The 26,954-nt window shown below is 41.3% G+C and overlaps 1 protein-coding gene across 1 annotated transcript in view; it reads right to left on the bottom strand.

Annotated features, from left to right (window-relative positions):
- ntng2b (netrin g2b) overlaps window positions 1-24,352 on the bottom strand; it is a 67,039-nt gene extending 42,687 nt beyond the window's left edge. The window contains exons 1-3 of the mRNA XM_056403512.1: window positions 23,925-24,352; window positions 21,840-22,602; window positions 8,945-9,588 (exon numbers count right to left, since the gene is read on the bottom strand). Of these exons, the coding sequence (XP_056259487.1) occupies window positions 8,945-9,588; window positions 21,840-22,058 (863 nt within the window). The 5' untranslated portion in view covers window positions 22,059-22,602; window positions 23,925-24,352. The remainder of the gene's footprint in view (window positions 1-8,944; window positions 9,589-21,839; window positions 22,603-23,924) is intronic.
- Window positions 24,353-26,954: the final 2,602 nt, after the last annotated feature.

Genomic DNA, 26,954 nt, shown 5'->3' with positions numbered 1-26,954 from the left:
CGCACCAGTGCACTTAGCAAGACAATTAGTTCAAGGACTCAAACTTGAGGGTCTTTGTGTTTACCAGTGCTCTGAGCTGTAGCAGAAACTGCTTCGCTTATTCAGTAATTATGATATTTTGCTTAATAATCTATATATAAATGAATTACTTGTGGTGAAATGGTTTAGAAATTAGATTCTAGGTTAGATTAGATCTGACCTGAACACATAATGATTCTCTTGTGTAGCAAATGCCCAGCATTATTTAGCAATTAATGGAACAACCTCGGGTTTGTTCAGACTTAATAAGGAGCTGTAGTTATTGAAGGACCCCATACTTTTTTATTAACTGTGAATATGTTTATTATCCAGCAAATTAATTGCTGGACAATAAAGCAAAGGTCTTCAAACATGTGTCACTGAGGGCCAAGTGCAGGACTCATCCAAACACTAGTGCTGGCCAATCACACCATACTTTGGCAATTCACTTCAGTTAAAATGCATGATGATTGTGGGGAAAACTTTATGCAAACTTTGCACTGGTGACTTTGTCCAACCACATCAGAAATCAAATTTAAACTAATCAGCTATAAATTTGTTTATAGTTGTTGGAAGATGGAGTGAAAAGCCGACTGTCAGAGAAAGGTGAGACTTCATATCGTTACAGTTCACATGAAAAGTGACTGAAATACACAGTAGTTGTGTCAAGACTGAAAAAAGAGAGCTAGAGAGGGAAATTCAAACCCGGGCTCCTTTCTCTCCTCCACGCAGCTGGGCAATCACGGCACAAGGTCTTTGTGAATATCAGATTGTTGGTTTCAAAGAGTTATATAACCCCTCCCCTCCCAAATCTAATGTTACAAATGGTGTGGGTGGAGGAGGTGTCCGAAGCTGACATATACTGGCTGCTTAAGGCCCAAAGTGATGCCTTGAAGTTGTTTTATTTGTCTGTCATTGCAAGAGTTTAGTATCGTGTAAGACTGATGGTAAGCAGCAAATTGTCACAATTTTTTTGCTGGAAAAATAGCTGAAAGCACCGGAACAAGCGAATGAATGGATCTTGAGTTTAGATTGTTTCGTCAATTACCATGCATCGCAGTCTGTTATCAAGTCTCAAGTCACTTATAATGATCAAATATTGTCCTTCATTTTTGTGATTCATTGTTGTTCACGAACTACATGTTAATTATTCATTAATTATCACTTCCTGATTTGCTCCTTACTTGCTCAGTAGTACAACTCAAGATTTGATTCAAAAGTCTCTCCAGTATAATCAGTGATCACCATGACATCAGGACAGCTCCTGTTCTGTTGGACTGAAAACATGCAGACTCTCGTCCCTCCACGGCCCATTTTGGGACAATGCTGCGGTAAAAGTCTCCAACATCAAAAACTGTCTGATCGCAGTATGAGACAGTGTGTTTCTAATTGTCAAACACATGGGCTTATTTTCTGTCTCTCGTGTTCAGACACCAGTTGATGAGTTGTTTATCTGTCCCCATCTACATGCTAGTAATGACAGCGCCAGTCCCGCAGTAAAGGCGCGGTGTGTTTTTGAACACACCATGCCTGTAATAATGCTATGCTAATTGATGTGGCTGACTGAGAACAAACCATCTTTCCAAGGACACCCTCCCTCTACCTCATGTTCTCCCACTTACAATTCCCAGCATGCTTTTCAGCTTTAAAGCACGCTTGCGGTATCAAGAGATTCCCCTCTCACCAGATGCTGGGTAAGGCACAGTGCAGGCGCTAGTAGGGAGAATTCTTTATTGTATTTGTGAATTTAAAAGGATATTTATGGGATGAGTAAGAGGCGGGGTGGGAAGGTGCAGGAAGAAAAGAAAAATCTATTGAAGAGGGTGGGGATGGAAAAAAAGACGTTCATCTGTGAAACAAAAGATGGGGAATGAAAGGAAAACAGGCGAAATCGCTGACTTTAACTTTCTTCCCTTCTGAGGGGAAATAAACTGTGATTATCAAATCAGTTACAACCGTTGTGTCATAAATCATCGCATATGAGAGGAACAATGACACATTCCTCATTGCGGTCCCTCAGCTTTCTGCATGCCCTTCTTTTCTGGGGAGTGCTCATGAATGATTTAAAAAGTGATCTGTTTCCGAGCCTCAGCTGCCTCTGAGGGAGATAACTCGGAGAGGAGGAGTCTGAACGGGGTGGGAGGGACCACGCATGAAGGTTTCCTGTCTTTGATGACAACACATGAGCAACTGCTTCCATGTTTTCCTCATCACACATCAATCATGGATTGTATATTTCATTCATGAGGGGAAAAAGGAGGCAGTGTTCAAGTGCAAAGCAGTTTTCCTCATGAAACAGAATAGACGAGGAAGTTTTCAACCGTGGGTAGAAAATATGGAGAATACGTGGGGAGACTGTGTTACTCTGCTCTGCGGTGGCCATGTGAACTGGAGAATAATATTTACAGAGCATCACACCTCACATCATTCATCACAAAATCACACACCCCAGCTAGTCCCATGAAACTAGGAGTTAATCCATCATCTGCCTCCCTCTTTTCTTTCTCTCCCTCTCCCCCTGATCCAGGCTTATACCTCCCATCCTCTCACCTTCACTCTGCAAAAGGACACGAAAGAAAACTTTGTTGTAATTCAAAAATAGTGGTGACAGCTCCCAAAGTCAAAGTCACCCTACGTGGATAATCAAGACACAAAAAGACTGGAGGCTCCAAAATGGGAGCAGAGGAGAAGCATCTGTTCTTCCTTGTAAGATGGACACGCCTCGAGGCCACAGAGACTTTTCACTATCTGCCCTGCCCACTACAACTACAAACCTTTGTCACAGTCGGATTTAGCCAATGTAAGCCATTCAGGGTCTAATTAGTCCGTCCCCCAGGAGGGAGTGTGACTGCAAGTACAGATCAGGGTTATTGAAGGTTTGCGATTTCCACGTTTTAATGAGTATGTTTCGATTACAGTTTAATTCGTTTTTTTTTTTTTTGCATAAATGAGTTTAGTTTTATGTATCAGCTGTTGCAGTATGATTTTTTCTCCTTTCCTGTTCTGTTAAAATACTACTCCGTCGCACTTTGTTTCATTGTCAGAGTCACAATGGACAATTAAAAAAAAAAAAAAAAAAAAAATTTTTAAGGGTCAAAATCAATGCAGCAGAACCAATGATATCATCTTTTTTATTACAAGCATTCCTCTTCCTTGTCAAAAACTGGCACCTACAATACCCACAATGCACCTGTAAGCGGGGATTTAAGAGTGAAAACTGCATTGGTGGGGGTGTGTTGTTTACGGTCCTGGTGAGACAATGAAATACGATCCAGGAAGTCCAGGTGGAGTAATAGATTAATGTGTTTAAAGGCTTAACAAACGCCACAACACTGCACAACAACAAACAGTTTGTGATACTCACAGACAAGAGTTTACAACTCTGGAAAGTTATCAATGTGTAATATAAGGGGAGTTCCCCTCTAACAATTTGTTTTGCATTTACTTACTTTACTTAAGTTTCTATTTTATTTTTTTTCTAAATATTTGCGAAAATGTCATAGTTGCCTGCTCGGTTTGGTTTAAAGTTTTTATAAGTATGACCCTAAAGTTTTAACCCATTTACACTTTGCATTAACATCAGTATCTGAACATCCTATCTGTATGGGGAAAAACACATGAATGCAAAGTGTAAATATTGCGTATTGTGATCAGTATCAGGATCGGTAATGGGGCTTGAGGCTTTCAGACATCCAGAACCATTGTAATTTTTTTGGTCACTTCAGTGTCACATTCTCAAAATCAGATTTCCGAGTTTTCAGGCTTACATTATTCTCTGATTTCTAAATAGTGTGCACACACAAGTGCCACAAAGTACACATAACCAGTTTTATGAGAGAAATGCTGATGATAGATGTATATAGGTAAAGGATCACATGAAATAAAATTCTCTAATAAAATAACACTTTACACGCACAACTAAAAAACTGTAAAACTATCCCACTGAAATATTTTCTTGGATTTTAGCATGTTTGTTCTTTAAAAAAAATATCAAGTGATCTTTTGAAAAGTTTGAGAGAATTAATATTCATATTCACTACAGTTGCATATTTTGTGTAGCAGAAATATTGCCATTTGATGGAAAATTACAAAGAGCTTCTGCTGCTCCGGCTGTCATGATATAACCACAAACAGACCACCTACAGAAACATGAAAGAAGTCATAAAAACTGCATCGACCCTCCTATCTCTACTCTCTGCAACATGCTAATAAACACCAGGAATGTTTTCAGTTCCAGTCTGTTCCAGTCTGTGAGGAGACGGAGAGCTTAAAACTCTCAGCACATTAGCTCTGTCAGCAGGGGGGCCAGGATGGCACTGAGAGAAACACAGACACACAGCGGATAAATGAGTCAAGCGGGCATGAAACAACACGACCATGTAAAAACCCTCTGAATATCATTAGCATTCATATGGCTTATTTTCTGCCAGGTCTGCTCTTAACTAATTTTCACCACTGCAAAATAATTAGTTGTTGGTAAGGGATAGGGTCTTTAGACAAGACTGGGCCTATAAAATGTAATTAGAAGTTAGAGCTTACGAAACTAAATCACTATATTGTTTTCTACTGATAGCAGCAGTGGTAGTAGTAGTAGTGGTGGGTATTCATATAAGGATGTGGGGATGACAATGTCCCAGAGGATGAACCATAATTTTTGACTTTTGTTATTTTGAGTCAAGTCATCAACTGTTGGGTGGATTATTATGAAATTTGTTATAGATTTCCACGTTACCCTCAGGATGATTTGAAATCACTTTGCTGATTCCTTAAATTTAGGAGCAGTGTGTAGGAATTAGAAACATGACGGTGCAACATGGTTGGCGTAGATACGATGTGGATATGAAGGGCTCATTCTAAGCTAACGAAAACACAACAACTATTAGTTTCAGGTGATTACAAAATGAAAACATAATAATGAATATATTTCATTTATGCCAATAGTTCCCCCTAAACCCCCAATGTAAGCATTGTCTTTGTGAGCATGTTGGCAAGCTGAGGATAGCATTTAACACAAAGCACCACTGTGCGTAAGTCTAGCCTCACAGAACTGCTAGCATGTCTGTAGACTCTTGTTAGTATTTATTTAATTTACAAACTAGATTGTAAATTAGTAAAATAGCAGCACTATCATCAAATAAATTCTCTCCAACATCAGCATGGAAATTGTTCTTTACAAACCCTATAACTTTGCTGCTGCCTGGATCATTCTATATAATTTTAAAATTTTTGGTTTAATAGGAAAACAATATTTTGACAGTTGTACCTTCACCATTCTGTAGTTTGCAGAATCCAATTAGGAAAAACTGATTTTCAAAAAAGTCAGCACTTACCTTACAGTACTGATTTCCTCAAATGCCAGTAATGGGTTAATTTTTTAAATGACAGTACTGAAATGTTGTACATGTGTTCAACCTTTTTCCTCACCCCTTGCTCGGCTTACTGACATAGGGGAATAAGAGACACTCAGGCTGCATACTTGGCTTCTCTTAAATGCCATTCTTCCCCCATCAGCCAATCAAATCAAATTGAGAAGTCTGGGAGAAGAGGACCTGATGCTGCAGCGATTACCAGCGAGGAGAGAAAAACGATGCAGACTTCGTCTATCTCCTCATCCTGCTCCATCTCCTTCCCTCCATCTTGGCCCTAATCCACTTAGTTGGCTCTTCCCGAGCTTACAGCCTTTCCTTTATTCCATTATAAAGACCCACCGTACGACCTGCTGCTTATTTCATTAAAAAGGCCCAATCCATGACCCCAAGTCTAATCCATAATGGAGACTACAGGCTAGCCATGGCCCACTATAGTCCACGCCACCGTCCAGCAGGGTGCCTGACAGATGGGACAGAGGGAACAGGGATGATGATAGGGGTCCAATGAATGAGGGAGAATTTGAGAGCTCCGCTTATGAGTGAAGCTTCCTGGTGAATATGATTTCACTGATGTAAATGATGATAGAGTTGAGGCTTTGCTACTCTATCTTTGATGGTTGGAGATGGCTTTCACATGGCCCATCAGTGATATGGAAATGGCCACATCTAAGGGTTGAATATAGCCTGTAAAATGAGCAGAAAGCCCGAGGCTTTCAAAACCCAAAACACCTCGACTTCGAGTATATATTGTAGTCAGTACTGTAGCTCATTACAGTTAACCTTGGGAGAACTTTGCAAAGCAAACTGAGTGATGCTGAATCATATGATAATATTTATTGACTTTGTCCAATTTGACTTTGCCTCCACTCCCCCTGCTTGACCTTCTCTCTTCTCTGCCCACCTCTGGCTGCCCTCTACCCTAAATGCCCTCTCACAACAAAGATCCAGTTTGCTGAGTGTTTTCATCGCGTCCACAAATCTAAATTTACAACCTGCCTCCTGTCAAACCTAGCTTCCCTGTGTTTGCACTTAATGGCCTATCAGGTTGCGTATTTATTGATAAAGCAGCACTATTTAGCTCTGAGTACCTGGCTTCCCGCATACCTGCGCCAGCTCTTTAGAGCCCGGCCAGTCATTCTGACAATGCAGCGTCAGTTAAGAGACACATCCCATAGAGATAACATCTTACACTGGTTGATGGGAAAAGGGCTTGTTTTGCAGTCTCTGTCCAGGGCTCAGCTCATGTCATTAAGAACAGTTAACTAATAATAATTACTTTTAACTGGGTTCAGCCGGAGAGCCGCAGCCAGAGGCTTGGGGACATACAATACGGGCAGGAAGTGGCTACAACCCTCTCTCCATCGATAACACCAGCATATCTCATTACCGTGGCGACCTGCGGTACACTGCCACTCGGTCTTGATCATATAAAACCCATTTCAGTGTGCCGTCCCTGCCGGAGCACCAGCAGACTGGAATATTCATTATTCAAATTTTAAGCATTGGAAATCCCAATATGTTACTAAGGCCAGATGAGATGAGATGAAATAGCTTAGCCTTTTGTCCAGGGAACACTGACTAATCGTCTCGCTCCCCAAAATCAATTTCCCAGCCGTAAGCATCACACTCCTGATTGTACTGTACTGTTGAGGACCCCCCATCACTATCACCTAATACTCTTTCTGGCTGCCCAGAATAACTTATTGATTAGTGATTATGTTACGGGAGGTGAGGGTGGCCGGGGCGGAAGACGGACTGGCCTCAGTCATCTCCACAGAGCTAAATTTGGGTCCTCTGTTACCAGATCCAGCACATACTGACACTATCACCAGCTGCCACCAGTCATCAGCCACCAGCCCTGCTCTCAGGATGAGGAGAGAAATTAAGAATGATTTCTGGAAGTATAAATATGAGGATCATTTTATTAAGGGCTTATGGTGTCAGGGGTGTTTGAAGCAAAGCGGCACAGCAGGGATTTCATGTCAGATCATAAATTCTTATATTTGGTGCACTTGTGAACTACTAAATAAAGAAATAAGCACAAATATTTCAAAAACAGGGGATGGATGATTATTAAATTTTCAGGGTTTGATGGAGGTTCTGGTTTGGCAATGGACTGTTTCACCCCCAAGGTATTGGGCTGAGCTCTCCCTCTCTCTCTAATTCTGTGCTGAGCCTGAAATGTGGCTGTGATCAATACCTGCAGGCCCTTTCCCCTGTGCCAGAGGGTTGTTTGTGTGTGTGCGTGTGTGTGTGCTGTGTCAGCATCCACTCAGGAACTCCATCAAACACCCCCCATACCCTGACTCCACACACACAGACACACACACATATACAAGACGCCCACATCGGCCGACGCTTCGCTCAAACAGTTGCTCATTTTCACTTTCCCCTTCTCATCCACCACCCCTATCTCACACACATAGAGACACACACACACACACTCAAATTTACGCCTCCTTCCTCCTATTCCAGGCCATCCCAACAAGGATGTTAAATACCATTCAAATGTCAGCCTGCTGTATTGATTGGAATAATAATTCTGAAAGGTAGGAGAGATGGCTTGTTGATGCTAAGCAGGCGCGTGACGGCCTGAGCATCCTTCACTGTCACAAAGTTGCCATGTAAGGGTTCCCGGCTCCTCTAGCAGAATGTGGATGGTGGTTTACGTTAGACCACCGAGGCCGTATGTTTCTGTCATTAATCATTGTCCTCACAGGCCAGTGACAGACAGACCGGGATCCATGCTGAGAGAGGTAGAGGGTCATTTTAAATGCCCTCAGATCACAGTGGTTATGTATGTGTGTGTGTGTGTGTGTGTGTCTGTGCATGAATGTTGGACCAGAGGGTATGTTCATCACCAGGTGGTTTTCATTTGTCTGTCATGTTTAAATGTAAGGAAAGACATAATTGATATTCAACCATATGGAGGTCATATAATTAAAATTATAATCTGATAAACTGATTTGTTTTAACTGGAGCCATGATAACAGACTAAATATTATTGTGGAACATTCCATATATATTAATCAGTGGTTTTAATCATTTGAATTCAATCAATCCCCAACTTCTGTATGATTCATGTCAATAATTCTTGTTAGTACTTACCCTTATCTAGCCGATCAAATTATTGCTATTTCTGGTTCTTAAATAGTCCCTGGGAAAATCTTTTTTCCTCATTTCCATGAGGATTTATTCACATGTACTGAAACTCAAGAGTGATGTTTGGTCCTGGGAGAGTGTAGAAGATGCAAGAGTAAACAAAGGATGATTTTATCAAAATGTAATTGTCATATAACTGAATAATATAGCTCCCATTTCCTAATTTCATAGTTTCATAGTCTCATAGTTTCACATTGGTCCAACATTCCTCTTATATGCTGCTCAGTATAGATCCAATGTTTTTAATGGTAATTATTTTGAAAATTTATTTTATATTATTCTGCAGTTCTGTTTTCTTAGAGGTGAATTCTGGTTTTATATTAAAAAGCGTGAACATGTGTGAAGACATTAAGTACTAAAAGTGTGTCCGTAGTCAAGTCAACATGGACCCTCACCTGGCAGGTACCTCGATGTTTGAGATGGCATAGAAGTACTTGAGCAGGTTATCTCTCTGGACATAGGTGCCTCCGAGGGCCGGCCTGAGAAGCCTCAACCTAAGGTTGGTGAAGGTGAAGAAGTCCCTCAATCCCTTCATACTTTCCATGCGAGTGTAGAGACTGTCCATGTTCTGTAGTCGCGGTCCGGCAAACACAGCAAAGCGCGCCCGCACCTCAAACTTCACATTCTTGTCATTCTTGGAACCGACCCAGCGCGAGTACTGCTCAGTGCAGATGACCCGTGTGATGTTGGCGGGCGAAAGGTCACGCACTTGTTTGGGTGGCATGTTGAAGGCGTCCAGGCAGTCGTCAGCATAGAACTGGTAGGGCTGCCAGGAGCGCCCGTGGTCCATGGACTTATCCAGTACCATGATAGTAGGACGGCCATACTCAAAGGTGATCAGGATGTCGTCTGTGAGCTCCAGACTCTTGTTCCAAGACATACTGATGTTGGCCAGCAAGGGCTCTGGGTGACGTCTCCATGTGACTGTCTGCCAGTAGGTGATAAGGCCGTTGCGTTCACGGTCCTGCATCAGCTGAGGAGGGTGGGCCAAGTCTGGGTTAGAGGCATCACACTCGTCACTGCACAGGTATGGGTTCTCCTGAAAGAGAGATTAAGACAGAGCCGTAAGACATCAGTCTGGGTTGGAGAATAAAACTAATGAAAAAAGCCTATAGATCATAATCTCTCTATATCTGAATGTATATCCTTTAAAATAAGAAACCCATAATCAGCATATATCTAAATAAGTCAGGGACAGTTTACCTTCTACGGGGCCATGGAGCAAAGTTAAGCTATGGGTCTCATCTCCCAGGTTGCCCCCTACTCTTTGTGCATTTTATTTGTGTTCTGTTGCCTTTAAGTACCCATCAGACACAGAGCACACAGCAGACTACCTAAGGCAGTTTCATTATACTGTAGCCTAGAGCTCTAGAAACAATAAGTACTCCAATGCCAGAATATTAACTTGCCCTAGGTTTGCTTGTTGTTAGTTAGGTAGTGGTAATTTTATTAAACACAATGTTAGGTAAACATAATATAAATTGATATAATAAAGGTGTAAAAAGATACTTTTTGAGCAGGGGTTAAAAAAAAAGCCCAAACCACCTTAATGCTCATGTTACTCCATTTATAATGTGCTTTCAAGGTGCATCAAATTACCTCAAAGTGATTGGCACACAGAAAACACGGGGCATTTGGGGTCCCTGGGGCAGTTGGCCTGCTTTGCCCATTTGGTAATCCAGCCTCACACAGACCTTGTCAAAATATAATTTCAGCAAAAATGTCTCAATTGACGAGAAAAGAAAGTATCATGTTGCAAAGTTTGTAGCTGTTGTCATAGGAAAGGCAACTGAAAAGTATCTTGAAATATGGAATTAAAATTTCCAATCTCCTCCCAGACAAACATCCATATTGCTACCATAAACGATGGTGTGTATCTAAATGAGGAGTACCTTGAACTCCTCGCCAAGGGCACTGAGGGACAGTGAGTTTAAAAGGTAATTTGCCAAACAACACAACAGGAAGTGTGAAGGTCAAGAGGATCATGCATCATCACTGTCTTTGCATAGACAGCAAGAGTGCCGCTGCACTTTTAACTCCAGAGAATTGATCCTCCTCTTTCAGTGATGACAAGACTTACAAGCCACCGCCTCTCTACACAACTCAGAAGTCAACGGGATTATTCACACTGCTCACAAAAAGCTGTGGCCCTCTTTCCACCTGCACTTAGAAATGCTTCTTACTCTCTGTTAGGAGATCTCGTGCCGCTCATCTGCATTTTCCTTCCAAAAAGACAAATCCATCCTCTGTTCATTCAGAGTCCCACATTTCCATGTTAGAGAAAATGTCAGGTCCTGTCCCTCTAACCTTGTCTCCTAGAAATTATGTTAATGTATTACTAAATTATTTTCCCAATTATGATGTGGTGACAAACGTAGTTGATGGCTCGAGTCTAGGTTTTTTGAGTGAGCGACACAAGGTGTTTGGGTCAGTGGATTTTGACACCAGTGACCGGGGTTCACATCCCGACTCCCAGTTGTGGGTAGGTTAAGTCAACAAAAACGCTTTGGTTGAGGTTAGGGAAAGATTGCAGTTTTGGTTAAATATAAATAAGCACATTGTTTCTGAAGTCACTGTGAACTTTCCCTAACCTTAATAAAGTCCTGTAAGCGCAGGAGTCGAGTACTGTACTTAATACTCTACAAACCTGAGGTACTTATACTTCACTTGAATATGTTGTTTTCATATTACTTTAAACTTGTTCTCATTTCAGAAGGAAATGTAATTATTACTGAATTTACATTTATCTTGCAGCTGTAGTTACTAGTTATTTACAAATTAATTTTTGCTTGCAATACAGGAGGAGCTTATAAAATATGAGGCTTGAAATTCAACTGCCCAAGCTGAAATGATTAATCAATCAGTCGAATGACAGAAAATTAATTTGGAATCTATTGGCAAAAATAATTAACATTTCATGGTTCCAGCTTCTCAAATGTGAGGATTTTTTGCTTTTCCTTTTTAGTTTTACAAACCAAACAGTCAATTGATTGAAATATGCATCAGATTAATCCTTATTAAAAATTATCATCAGTTGAAGTCCTTTGCAAAATATAAAACATGAGCTCCAATTTAACCAAGTACAAGCATAAAACGCTGCCAACATATTAATGGCTGAGTTATCTAATTTAATATCGACATATATATATATATGTTCATAAAAATAATAGTTTAACAGTCCATTTTTCTTTCATCTTTTTTCTTTTAATACTCTTGAGTACAACTTCCTGATTATACTTACATACCTTTTACTTAAATAAGATCTTAAATGCAATGTGATATTAGTACTTAAGTAAAGGATCTGAATACTTCCTCTGCCACTGGAACAGTTAATCTAGTCAGCATTAAACTTCCTTCAAAACATATTAGCTGTAGCAAATTTGTTGTATATTGATGTAATTTCTAGAAGACAGTGTTGGTACCTCCCATGACGTTTTCATAGCCCTTTACCTCGATTCACTTTCCATTTCTCAGAATCCCTAATTCCACAGTTGCTGGCTCCTCATGTTGAGATATTTGCAGACATTTCAGCAAAATTGATGTAGCTTACTGTTGTAAGCCAGTTGTCTGACAGCCACATCACCATGGAAGTTAAATATTTACACAAAGAAATCCCAGAGATCCACACAGACGTCTCTCCTGGTGCTTAATTTGCAAAATTCAGTTCTAACGTTGTTTAGATTGTATCACATGCAAAAAGCTCATCATGCCCCCAGGATGTACTAATTAGACTGATAAGGGGTTATTATTTTCTTCAATATCTAGTCACAGTCATTCATTGTATCAAAGGGGTCATAATGTATTATTTTTCCGAGTATTAACTTTATCTTACACAGCTACTGTCTTCTTTCATTATATTTTACTGTACACATTTGTAGCATTACTCAAAAATATAAGTCCCAAAGCTGTCATTTCCATCCTTTCAATTACATAGTAGAGTTATTACTTGATCAATCAAGTATTTCAAAAAATCTACTCTCAATACTGAACATAGATTTTATTTAGGTTAAGAATTAGCTGCTGATGTCTGTGAAGTTTTCACTTGATTGTGTTTCCAACCCCCTCTCCTGTTTTTTACACTTGTAGTAACTGATCAAATTTTATAGCTGATGTTATCCTTTTTTTATTTAGTGAGAATCAAATAGTCTTTCTGAATTTTACTGCAGTCTTCTTAACAAGCTCTTGATGGAGTGCAGAGTATAAATATCCTGCTTTTTTTCTCCTTTCTTTTTTCTTCCACCTCCACCTCCTCTTCCTCCTCTCCTTCTTCCTCCCCTTTCTTCTTTGTTTTGTTCCTCTTATTATTTTTGCTGTTGGTGTTATTTCTGCTTCTAATTGTAGTGTTTAAGAATGTGACCAGCTTATCTTGAAATGCTGTTTCGTAAGTTAATGGTAATTATGTCGACAACAACTACAACCAAAAAAAGCAGATTTACTTGAGTAATTATTTTTGGAATATATTCAGACATTTAAATAATGCAGAACAAAGAACGAAGCAGGAGTAAGAGGCAAAACTGGCAAAGTGAAGACTCAAATATTTTCCCTGCTGTAGAGTCCTTCAGCAAGGCACAAAACGTTAACATTTAACCTGCATGTCCAGCTTTTTGCAATTTGGACTGTTTGTTGTCGGACGTATTAGCTTAATCTTTTTCTCTATAAAGCTGTTCAACCTTGCAGTTCAACCTGTGTAGGAGTGACCTTTCAGATCAACTCTCTGATTAATCACATGTATGCTCAGTGGAGGAATAGCCAATGAGAGATAAGGATTTAGTCTGCATCTGCCATATTCTTTATTAGACTGAATGACCTGTTACTCTTCAAAATCATACGACATAAACATTTTTAAAAGTTATTCGTGTGAAATTCTTAATATCTTAAATTGCAACAATCTAATATTTTAATAAATATAAACTGGGGTTGAGAATTAAGGACTGAATAATAGGAAATTGTCTGAAACTGAGGCAAAAAGAAAACAGCTGGAGCAGAAAACAAGTTTTGCTTCTTGTAGATGAGGTACATCAGTGAATTTATTGTCACATTTCTGAGTAGGCTACATATTAAGACAATTAAGATGCATGAAAAGTGATGATAAATGCAAAAAGAAAAAGTGGGGTAAAATGCTATTAAATGTTCAAATCAAAAGCCAATATTTGACTAAAAGTGCCCATTTCTGAATTACACATATTCAGCTAACACATTATTCATCGTGACCAACTGTCATATTTTTTGAACAATCATTTCAAAACGGTAGAGGATGTGTGCTCATTTCTATCTGACATTGAACTCAAGGAAAATTAAGTCTTAATGGGTGTTGATGAAAATCATGGCAATATAGAATGAAATGTTTTATGCAGATACATGCTTACTCTGATTAAAGTGATGCATGGAATTAATTAACCTCGCCAAAATGACTGCCCACTTAACCATTTGTCAAATTATCTCCATGACTAAGATACTGAAGTTAAAGTACTCAACATTGATATAATGTAATGTCACAACTGCTTTCGTTCAGCACGGCAGAATTAGATGATAATGACTTTTAAGTCATCGTATCAAACACTCTCCCTCTGTAGACGTTGAAGTTTGCTAGAGTTTTGTAGTTTCCTGCTTGGTGGGAAATGGTGGATGCAGTCAGCAGGAGGTAGACTCTTTAACATGCGCAAACCAACACATGCCTGCTAATGAGCTCAACAGAGACATGCATGAGGATTGTGATGCAAGTTGTGTATTTAGCCATATTTTGCATGTTGTTTGTAACATAATGTGCATACAGATGGAGAATGGAGGAGTGGATTATGAAGTGGATTGAAGAGTTCCTATGGATGTTTCAATACATTCCCATTGGAATTCATGATAACTAACATGAATTCACACTGACCAACCTTTCTAGAGATTTTGGGTGGAGTATGGCTTTAAACAGCAGTTTCTTCTTTATGACCTAAGCTCTAACGTGAAAGCAATACTGCATCATATCGATGCACTGTGCAAGCTCAGATCATGTGTCACCACTTCTTTGCAGACGTTTTGCAGTTTTTCATGTCTGTTGCCAAGAAGCAGCATCTGCCGACAGTGCTGCCTTTTGAATAAAGTCATTGGACTGTACCAAGGGAAAGTGAGCAGTCACTCAAACCCACTCTAGTGGTCTAATAACAAAAGCAAAAGTTAGAATCTTTGCGAGGCTAAGATTATAAATCATCTGATTTATGGTGACAACGCAGAGTGGGAAAACTCCAAACATAAGCAAACGCAGAGTCCTTGCTGAGAGAGGCTGGACAGCACAGAAGACACTGCACAGGACTATAATGCATGTGAAGATACAGCAATGAAACGACAGTATCCTTATACCAAAAACTGCAGATAATCTATCTTTCTCCTCAGTGGAACGAGGTAGCAGCGTTGTTCTCCATCTGATAACCCAATTATCTCCCTTGCACTGACTCAGATAGAGATCACTGTCAGCGCAAACACACTTAGGATGATAATCTACAACGCTCATAAACAAGTGCAAACGGAAAAGATAATTAGAATTAGATGAAGGGGGCGGGTTAAAGTCAAGAGCTACTTTTATTCAAAAGCTGCTCTGCACGGTAGTGGCCCTGTTGTTTTCGTGCCCTCCGTTAGTGCATCCCCTGACCTCAGTCCAGACACAGGTTTACACACACACACAGGACTGGATTAGTAGGCTGTTGTTCTGGGGATGACCCTCGACCTACAAATCCTATTGAAAATGATCGCACTGTCACACCGTCCCAGATACAGAGGAAGCTCCATATAGGTTAGCTCCTGAAGTGTGTTTGTGACAGTGTTTATGTGTCTGAGAGAATAAAGCAATTGTGTGTTTGTGTTCAAGCAAATCCACAAACTAGACAAGAAGCAAGGATCAATACAATTGTGTTTTTTATCATGTCTTTTCCCTTTGTTGGGTCAAAAAGCTGCATGTCGCCGTTCATCTGTCTGCTCTGACCTGCCCGAGCCCTTTAGGATTAGCTACAGTAGAGGTGATATGTATAGTTATATAGGCTGGAAGATTTTTTTATCCCCCATGAGAGACTTACGCACGAGGTTATGTTTAAGCCCTTTGTGTGCCCTGTCCTCCTTATCCCACTCTGCCTCCTGCCACCACTCTGCCCCGGTCCAGTATATCTATGCCAGGATACACACACACACACACACACACACACAAACACACTCTCTCTTACACACACACATACAGACATACACACACACAGATCCCGGGCCAACTGCTGCGGCAGGTGGCCCGCACTGCTAAGCCCCTCCAGCAATTATCCTCGCTGGGATCCTGTCTCCACGACAACAGCCGCCATGATGCCCCTGCCATGAGTGACTTCCTTGTTTTCACTTGCGGGATAACAATGTGATTCTAAACACTCATTAATAACTCCTCAAGTGCTCAAGTCTGATTCATCTCTGAGTTATCTCTGCAGCGTTTGTGATTGTGAGACTGTGACTAAAAAATGAGTGTGCTCTCCGACCTGAAAAATCATCTTACAGAAACATCAGCTTAGAAGTGAATTATTGCACTGTTTTTGAACACAACAGCAGTAACAAAACATTACTGGTTGCTTATGGAAATAGAAATCTGCCATTATGCATTTACACTCCAGTAAAGCATGAAGACAATTGTTCTGTGCATATCATCCTGCCTCACTTTTATGAACATTTCTGTCCTCCCAAAATATTTCCAGTCACCGCCTTGCCCGCTGTCTCCTCTTTATTTCTTCCTCCACTTATAGAAGTTTCTAAGGTATATTGCTAGCAAGGGGAATAAAGGTAGGGACACACACTCAGAGAACACAATTTATTTTGTTATGGAGAAACATCAAATGAAATGACCCTCCCATTAAAAAGGCCACAGAGGAGAAGAGAAAGGGATATTGCTTTTTCACTTATAACGTTAATCTTTTATTTTGTTGGAGGGTTTTTCCATCATACCGGAGGTTCTCGTTATCCTGAGTGAAGATGGTGTATCTGTGTGTATGTGTGTTGTTTCCTGGAACAAGTGTACGTGAAGTACATGTGTGGAGTTACGAATCACATACCTGCCTTTTAATTACCAGAAACAGTGATTGTTCACTTGCTGTAAAATGTCTCACTTAGTACAAAACAGCAGTTGGCAAGTGTAGATGTGTCTTAGGTGTGTGTTTGCGTCGGTGTGTGTTGTTTATGTCTGTGTGTGTTCGTGCAAGCAAAAGTAAATGTTTACTGTGAGCATGTATGATTGTGTTGGAGGAGGAGGAGGGAAGAAGGACAGAGCGGGGACACCATGCTGCTCCAAAGCAGCAGCAGTGGCTCGTCCTGCTATGATCACCACAGTCAGACCAGGACGAGTTATATTAGGAACTCTTCCTGGAATTTAGGTACGAACGAAATATCAGGACGAGTTACTGTTTCCTTGAAGTGCACTGATAATGTCAGTTCAGGTAAAAAGCCATTATCTTTTATTGATGTCTGTTATGTTATTAAATCTAAACCAATCACAGAGGAGGAGATGTAGATAAAGTAAGACGGATGAGCTAGGAATGAAGTTTAAGCTTTGAGACAACTGAGATGTGGATTGTGCGTCAGAGATCTTTATATTATTTCATAATTTGCTTTTCTTAAACAGTAGCTCACTGATTTAGCATTACACTCCTATAACATGCTGCTGAACCAGCAATATCTTTTTTTTTTATTTCATGCATTTAACTTCATTATAAAAACCTGTCGCCTACGTTGCCCACAATGAAACTTGACTGATGATAGTTCAGTCAGAGATTTCAGTGTTGTGGCTACTGTAGCCTCAAGCAGTGATGAAGAGCAGGCTACAGAGGTCTAGTAAGCTCACTTCTCTACATTATCTGTTTGTTTTTCTTTTTCTAAATTTTTGGTCTCCAGCCCCAATTGACACTGACTCAAGTGACATCACCGGAGGCAATTTATCAGGTTTCATGGAGGCTCATCAGGCTTTATACAACTTTTGTCATATGCAGTAATACTCCCCGACACCTGTAAACAGACTTTGATGAGTAATATCAGTACACTTCCCCTTTAATTGAGTAGCTGAAGTATTATTGAAGATGTTTATGGAAAACTTTTTTTTTTACCCACTATTTCCATTGTTGAAGTTTTGGGGAAATGTAGACTTACGGAAGAATGTCAATTGGGGCAAGGAGCATAAGTCTCCTATGGATTTGCAGAAAATTTTAACAGAAATCATCTCCAACATTTGCCTCCGGGTCTGACCGCAAGTAAACAGAATATATTCATTGGAAATTCTGTTAGAAAAGAATTTTTAAAAGATTTTGGAAATAGGAAAATCACACCCTGACCCAACATTGTTTTTGCCGTATGTGGCATTGAATCGCATACAGCATCGATTCTCCTACAGCTTTCTAAACAATTCAACAGAAATAGTCTGAAATACTTACCTATAGGCATTGCCACAGGACTGCTTTCTATGTTTCTTTTTTGAGATTGATTCTGTTGCATTTTAGTTTTTTAGAAAGCTATAGGAGGCTCTTGCTCCTCGCCCTTTTCTTTATTGCCAAATCTCTGCAACGGAGGTGGTCAGCAAAATGTAGTCATGAACCGTAATCAAAAGGGACACAAATAGGTTTGACAAAATAATGTATCTAGTCTGTCTCTCCCACACATCAACAAACACTGGCTCTGAAGCTTCAATACATAAGGTCTGTCCTCATCAAACGACTATCAGTCCTGAGATCTTGACTGGAGAGACATGGCGGTTTGCTAAGTTCACCTCTGTCTGTCTAAGCCCCTGCGGCCAATCCCTCTTAGTATCACCTGAGTCGGGGATAAATCTCACTTATAACTATCCTCCGGTTCTGCCAACACATCTAAACACTCTGATCACTTTCAACTGTGTCCTAATGGGGAAGCAAGCCATGCCATTACATCACTACACCCTCCCCCACCTCCCTTGTTTGTACAGTCACAGTCTCTGTCGCTCTCTTTACTGTAGCTGCCTGTTTCTTTCTCTCTGTTCCCTTCGTTAATTATGCCCTACACTGTCAGATCTGCTCACGCTGTGCCCAAATTCACCTCCAAGGGTGTATTATTAGGACACTGGCCACCTGGGCTATCTTTTACCCCAGGGTGGTGCATCAGGGATGGCCCACTGCTGGGTGTGGGTGGCCCTTTTTGCATGGCCTTGAAGGCCTACTGCTGAGCAGGGCACGCCAGCCGGACCTGGCAGGACTACACTGGGCAGGGAGTATGAGGTATGGCCATAGGCCCAGTCTGGGAAGCACTGATCCACACTACCAGCTGCCATCTTCCTCCCCTTCCTGCATGCTCCCCTTCCGCTGCTGCGCGGCTTCTCTCTCTTCTCATGTCTATTTTTAGAGCTGGCTGATTTCTACCTTCTAAAACAGGCAAATGTGTTGTGGAACAGGAAGGTGTGTTATTTTTTTTTTTTTTGTCTTTCTTAGACATACTACCATGCGCTGTCGGCCAACTCGTGCACATGCTTCACACACACTTGCTGGTCCCCGTTAACGTCACTGTACATTCCTGCACTCATGCACGCACCCCATTTGCATTCGGCTGCTCTCTGTTCCCGGCCCCAAGGGAGACGGCTGATTGAAGGTTTCGGTTCAAAACCAAAAAAGTGAAAAAACAAACAACAGCACAGCGAGACCTTTTTGAATGCAGCATTTTTATATCGACACAGTGTGTACAACTGTGGAACTGTGGTCTGATTTCATCTTTCTGCTTAGCTAAGCTTGGATCTTCCTCACCTCTCCCTCATCATTAACTATCCCCCTCTGCAACACACTGCCTCACCCCCCTCAAACCTCCTTACTCCATCATCATCAACTGCAAGGTAAGACCCTATAGTAGCTATCATAAAGAGAAACTACTAAGAAACTACTGAAGCTCCAAACACAGAACTAGTGACAGTAGCATCTTTGTCAAAGTGCTGGAAGCCCGTCATATTGAAAGAAGCCAACATGCTGGCCTGTTTGGCTGAGGAGAAAAGATGCTGCATTCCCAGGGAACAAGAGAGATAAATAGAGTAGAAAAAATGCATCCCTGTGGAGATGGAGAGACCAAAAGCTACTGTAAACCAATGCAAGCAGGGGAAGCTACAGTATGCCTCAACATCAAAAACCCCAAAAGTGAATTCTTCCATAGTTTTTATGAACACACTGTAGCACTCATAGGGTGAGAGAAGGGGGTGAAAAAATTATTTTGCATCTTCCGCAGTATGTCTCAAGTCTTATTAAGGATGAGCAGCTCTGCGCACTGGGTGATGCAGTCTTTTTTTTCCAGTACCCTGACTTTCCCTTCACTTGTGGGATTGCTGAATGAGTGAGTGAATGTAAATGTACACCAATTAGATAAGAAACCGGCTTTTCTGTAAAGCTGCCAAATCCGGTGGCAAGAGGAAGAGGAGAAAAAAAAAATTGCTGCTTGCATGAAAATAAATTATCTGTATACCAATAACCCTCAACCAATACCACGTTGGTGTGTCCAAAAGAAAAGGCGGAGAGGAGATGTAATAGCCTTGATTCCCTTCTGAAGTGTGTTCAGACAGATTAATCCTCTTTCAGGGTAAGATAATAATGTAGATAATATCTAGATGCTCTGTGATTCTTAACCCAAAATGTATGCAAAAAATATAGATTGTTACATGCCAGAACAAGATCCTACAAGATGGCCAAAAATGTTTCAAATAAGAATTAAACCCACTCTGCTTTCTCATTATGTAGGAATTTGAGTCTGACATCCCTGGCTTCTTAAGTAAACTTTCATCTCACGGAGTCTTCACTCTCTAAATCCCCAGCTAGTGCGCTAGGGTGCCTTGTTCAATCCCATAGCCGCAGATGACCTGAGAAGAACCAAAACTTTCCACTATAAAGATCCCGTCCGATGTAAAAGTGCTGACTAAGGCCAGACTCTTTCCTGTCGCACCCTCCATCCCTCTCTTTTTTTCTCTCTCTCATCAGCCGGGCAGCACACTCTGGATCCTTGGGATGGAGCGACGCTGGCCAACCCTTGTAAGGAAGCCCATTAAGGAGCCCATCAATATTTCATCATTGCTCACTCAGAAACATAGTTATAGAAGTTTCCAGGCCGGGGCCATTAGGGGGCAGACGTCAATACGTTATGGCAGCGAGCATCTTTCTCCACCCCCCCACCTTTCTCTTGCCTCAGTCCGTCTCCCCTCTCAAGAGAAGTCATCGGAGAGGCTTTCTGAAGACGACAGTGGTTTCCGCTACTTCTACATTAAACAAATCATTAACCATTAGGTATCCAAGGAGCACAATATCCTTTCCTGCTCCTGTCAGATGACCCCGAGTACTGTTATTACTTTCAGTTGGAGGAAGGGAGGGAGACTGGGCTGGAGGGTTGTTTATAAAATCTGTCTCAAGGTAACAAATCTCCAGTCACACAGAATACAAACAGCTAATTAACAGCATGACATGATTGTATAATGTGACATAGACGGGCCTAAACACTCTCTAGAAACGCCTTTTGTGAAATTTTGACTCATGGCTGTTGAGACGGGCCTTGCACCTTCAGCACTCAGTGAGTGGACAACAGTGAGGATGAACTCAAATGTTGTGATTCAAATATAAAACTTTCCACTGAGGAGGCAGGGGGAAGCTTAATTGCAGGCTTCTTAGGATCACAATGATTTTATAACCCTTATTTGAAATTATTACACCTACATTAGCCGGGATGGGAACTAGCCTGCAGGCTAAAGTGTTTTAAATATTGCTGTAGCAGACATTTTAACGAGTTTTCCTGCGGCTCACCCTTCACTGTCCTTGGAACTAAAAAGGTCCGGCCATGTGCATTTTACAAGAGGAAATGTGAGGTCCTCTAGAAGCCCAAATCAAACCGGATCCCAGGATGCCAAGTCCATACTAATGTAAACAACACCTCGAAAACCTCTCTGAGGGAGCACGGGCCAAGCCAAGTCATTGCACTCATGTCATCCCTTTTAGATCCCTGTAGCTTAGTGTGAATTCTCCTCTGACCTTAATTAGACCATTTTTTCTGCGAGTCATCACTTTTCACGTTGTCACTCTACATCTTAACTGCATGACCCTTTGATCTTGGTGATTCCCAAAATATTCTTTTTCAACTATTTACACTTTAAACTATATTTTAAGTGTATTTTAATGAAGGTTTGCAAATGTGAAGCACGTTTTCATTGTGTATACTTTCTTTGCACTTTCAAATAATCCTCTTTCTTTATATTTTAAAGTTAATAATTAAAGTGTAAAAAATGCAATACAAGTCCCGACATGAACTCACCAGAGTGCAGAACCTCTCCGGTGGGTTTCCACATGTGATTCCGGGCGGATCCACCTTGATCCGCATGTAGTCTTTCATGGACGCAGATTTTGGCTGACACGCGTAATACTCCCACACCGAGCCCTCATCCGTGCTCACCAGGGACTTGCACAGTTCGTACTGGCCCAAAGTGGAGGCCAAGCATTGCAGCAGCAGCAGTAATACGGCCTGGAGGAGCATGGCAGGCTGGGGGGTGTTTGGAGCGGGGTCCGGCGCAGGGTGAGGGGGCCACGGAGCTCAGAGGAGAGGTGAAGCGCATGGAGCGGTGATCATAAGGAAATCGTAGATATCCCTACCACCATACTGCTGTACTGTGTGAATGGGGAGGTGCAGGTGAAGTGACACAACTCGCCTCCAGGCTTATAAATTCCCTAAATGACAGGAGAACACTGTATCGGCAACTTTCACTCAGTGTCTCTTCACAAATATCGACGGCCCCCAGAGAGCCGAGAGAGGGACACTTTGTTGTTTTGACGGCTGACTTCCTGAGGAAGATGGGCGGTAGATGGAGAGGCGGATAATGTTACAGAGATTAATCTCGGCATACACTTTAACCATAGTGTTGCAGGGAGTTGGGTGGGAGATGTTAACGCGGATCCATGTCTCAGAGAGCGGTGTCCTGCAGGCAGACAGTGGAGCAGGTCGGGGAAGAGGAAGGAGAGTTTGCTGCGTCTTCAGGTATATCCATTGGACGTTTCAGACTGACGGAGCTCCCCTGATTGTCCTGGGGCAAAATGGGGACAAATGTGAGAGAAGCAGGGAGTTAGTGCGATGAGTAATGAATCATCATCCTGTAATCTCTCTGTAAATGCAGGAATACTCCTGTCATATTTTTCAGAGCACAACGTGAGATGAAATCTATCCTGCACAGTCCTCCTCTTTTGCATGAATAAAAGTTTAATGTCAGTCTTTGCAATATACATGTGGATGGGTGGATCTTGTAGTATAATTAACTCTTGAATTATTATGTAGTAAATTGCGGTGATTAGCGTCACATTCCTCTGCAGGCTATGAGGAGAACTTTTACGTGAATGTATGGCACAGCCAGCTGATTATAAGGAAGACAAGATTTGGTTGAACCCACCTCAAACCTGCGGTGGAGTCGGCGAAATCTGACATGGAGAGTTGCACATTTAAAAACGCACTAAAAAGCACCGTACTGTGTGGATAACCTTGTGCGTAAAAACACGTGCTTCTGCCGGGTGCCGCCTGTGCGTGCAGGAGTTGTAATTTCTCATATGGGTCTCCATTGCTGGACATGGAGGCTACAGATGTTTATTTAATAAATGCACTGCAAGAAATGTATGACATTTCATAGCCTGGGTCATATGTTTTCTTAAAATATGAGAAAATGTGCAAAAAAGGAGAGAGAATTTCCCTCACAAATTTAACTTGTTAAGAATTTTCTCAAAATAAATGCAATTATCTTGGGAGCTTGTTTACAGGCCTGTCCATCACTCTGTCTTACTTCAGCCTATGTCGTTCATTTAATAATAAACTTTAAGCAAAACAAACTGCAGTGGAAGTAGGTCTTGTCAGATTTATTCACTTAAATTATGACTCGATTTTAAACTGAATACATGAATAAATGAATAAATATGAGTGACATTTTTTTTTTTTGCAACGTGGACTCATTGATCATAATCCGACCGTCATCCCACACTGACAGAAAGCCAGGTCCTTGCGCAACATATCCCACGCTACCCTGTGGACTCTGACTTACTTCAGTTGTCAAGTGAAGTCGCCAAAGCAATTTCCTGGCACTGACAGTCTTGTAGGGGTGTGTCAGTTTCCCCCAGTAGTGCATTCCACCCTGCAGCATCGCTCACACTATATGTTTATTATATATTCACACATTAATGCATTAATGCGTTTGTCTAACATTGTGTAAATTAAGCTGAAAGTGTCCTCAGCACTCTGGTTACCCTGGAGTGGTCCAGATATTGTGTGTATAACTCGGAGCAGCTTCTCGGTGCAGACTTCAAAGAGCTTTAGCAGAATGCATCGTGTTGCGAGATGTTTTATCATGTCAGATAAAGCACTTACTTCTAACGTGCATCCGTGAGACGGGTCAGCACTTTGCCAGGCGATGGAGTATGTGCACGTCCCCCTCTTTGGCCAAAAAGATCCTCCCGATCATCCACTGTACTCGTTCCCCGCCGCGGTCCCCACTGTGCTCCCGTTATCTGCCTGCCCGGCTCGCTGTTTGTTTTTGCCTTCTGCCGGATACTTTTTTATCACACCGTGGATGGCTGCGCACGGTAGATCGGTGTCCTAGATCTGGCAACGGCGGGGAAAAGAGGACTGAAATCCAGCGTCAAGGAGTATCAAAAGTATAAAATATTGACTTTGAGCAAATGCTTGTTCCCGCCCTTCTTGCCCCCCTCTCCACCTCCTCCTCTTCCTACTTTACAAGCTCGGGTGTACCCGGGATGCTCAAGGGCAGAAAGAAAGAGAGAAAAAAAAGGCTTTATGGAAAATATCACCCACCCTCCCTCTCCTCTCCTCACTCCCTCCCCCGCTCTCTCTCTCTCTCTCTCTCCCTCTCTCTCTCTGTCTGTCTGTCTCTCTCTCTCTCTCTCTCTCTCTCTCTCTCTCTCTCTCCCTCTCTCAGTTAATGCCGAGGCTAAATCCTTTTACCATCACTTTCAATCACTATCTGAGCTTTTATCTGCTCCAGTCCTGCTGCCTGAACCGGGGCGGTGCAACTTCCCTGCTCCGCTCCTGCTCCAAACTGTTCCCCACCAGGTCCGGTCTGCACCTTCCTCGGCTTAAAGGACCAGCAGGAAAAACTGGGACCCGGTGTTGTTTTACTCTCGCCTTTAATGTCCAGATGTTTAAAACGCGCTCTGCACGATGCTTTAATGGAGGCTGAACTCCCTGCATCAAAAAAAAATTATATTCCTTTAATACTATCCCGGGACTTGTAGCGTGTATGCGGTGCAATATAGTGACCTTATCCTACTTTATTGCATTATTCATCTCCTGTACAATAACCTTAAAATTCCGTCTAACATTAAATAACACAATACTTTGTGGATATATTAACTTTTTTTTCTGTGGTTTCTCCAGCCTGCAATATATGTCATTTTAATTCTCGATAGGATTATTATGCAGAATTATGAGTGGATCTGAACTTATAGTTTAATTATATGCTATAGTTCACATTTAAACAGAGCCGATACAAGGCTGTGTAATGCTTTCATCCTGCAGCAGAGCCACATAACTAGCATAAATCTAAACACAATTTGTCAGTTTCACCAGATTTCTGTTGTTGTTGTTGTGGTTGTTGTTAGAATTTCTATTGTTCAGTGGTCTATTGAGTTGCAAACAGCATTATAGGAAAGCAGAAAAAACCTGCTTCTGCAACACAAGAATATGTATGTGTTCCTTACTGTGAAGTGAAAAATAGATTTTCGAAGTTTGAGTCCTGTGTCCTTGTGTTAGTTGTGTCCAAAATAATAATTGTTGTATCTCTCTATCAAAATGTAACAACATTTTGATAGCTCATCTTGAACTCAGGGCAGTTGCATAAATGTATAAAATGTGGTTTGGGGTGACTAGCTAACTGTTAATTAGTGGGTATGTAGCAGAGAAATGTGGCTGGTGAGAGTTAAAATTTCAGCTAGCAAAAACCAAAGACTACAGGCATTCACTACATCTGCGAGTGTCCTACAGTCTTTGGTGACTGAGTGAGTGGTAGAGTTGAGTGAGTGATGATGTTACACCATTGTGCAAACAGTTTCTATTACATCTTCAGGGGGTGTCACTGTATTTCCTCAAATAGTGAGAAGGGCCTTTATTTACCGTAACGTCAGAAGGTAACAGGCCTTTATTTCTAATTCCCTCAGTTTGATAAGTATAATTGGTCATAGTGGTATTTTAGTACGAAGCCTGGTTTTGATCCTCATCTGTTTGCCCTGTTAAAGTTACTGCATTACATATTAATGCAAACTCCAAACTTTATGTAACTGTTTCAAATTAAAAGCCCTACAGTGTTTCAGTGGACTGAAAACCTTTATTTCTTAAGAGGGCTTTTATTGCAGCAGTAAGTGTATTGTCTAATTTCCGTTTGCTGGCGTTTCTGTTTACATGCTATTCAGATGTGCTAGTTTCTTTAGCTTAGCAGTTATAGGTGGCTTCCCTCTCTCCCTCCCACTCCCCTGCTCTCTCTTGCTTGGTGGGTCTTATGTTTTAGTTATTCCTCTGCCTCCTTTAGCAATAATTGTATATGTAATAAATGTAGTTTATTTGCCATAATTGAGTGAATTGGAAGTGCGGTTCTGCTTCGTGACAGCTCCTGAGCAGCAGAGATACATGGCGCAACACATGGTCCAGTCATTTACAAACTTTAGGTGTGGTGTCTGAAAATGTGGGCATTTAGGATGCAGGGTGGTCTAATTAAAGACACTATCGAATTGCAGCTTAGTTGGAGCTTGACCCTTGGCCTCTGCTCCATCCATCCGTCCCATTCTCGTGAATGCTATATCTCAGGAACGCCCTGAGGCAATTGCTTCAAATTTGGCACAAATATTCACTTGGTATCAAGGATGAACTGATTAGATTTTGGTGGTCAAAGGTCAAGGTCACTGTGACTCTTTTTACAGGGGAAAATGCTTGTAATGATCGCAGTTATAGTGACCAACCATTAAAAAGCACGGGGCAGAATCACTCCTGTGCAAATGCTGTTTAAATAATGTGCTCATAGTAATGAGGTAGTCTGCTCACAGTGTTCCTTTTGGGTCTTTTCATACATGACAACATATGGAAGAATTTAAAAGTGTTGTCCACACAAATGTCTAATAGGATAAAATTATGTAAAAATGATAAAAGGTCAAAGGTCAACTGTGACATCATAATGTTCTGTAAAAACACTTTCCTGGCCATTATTCAATGCCATTACTCAGGAACAGAAGTGGAGATTGTGCCCATATTTCGCATTTGGTCGGACAGAAGCGTTTTTATTGGCTGATAAATCAGAAAAGAACTATAGAAATACAGTTTATTTCACTCACAAATTTATGGATAATTTTGCACCTTCAGGTATTTAAAAATGAATTGATTGACTAACAAGAA

Source organism: Seriola aureovittata, chromosome 18, assembly GCF_021018895.1.
Source record: "Seriola aureovittata isolate HTS-2021-v1 ecotype China chromosome 18, ASM2101889v1, whole genome shotgun sequence".
Taxonomy (NCBI): Eukaryota; Metazoa; Chordata; class Actinopteri; order Carangiformes; family Carangidae; genus Seriola; species Seriola aureovittata.
This window is presented reverse-complemented; position numbering and strand designations above follow the sequence as displayed.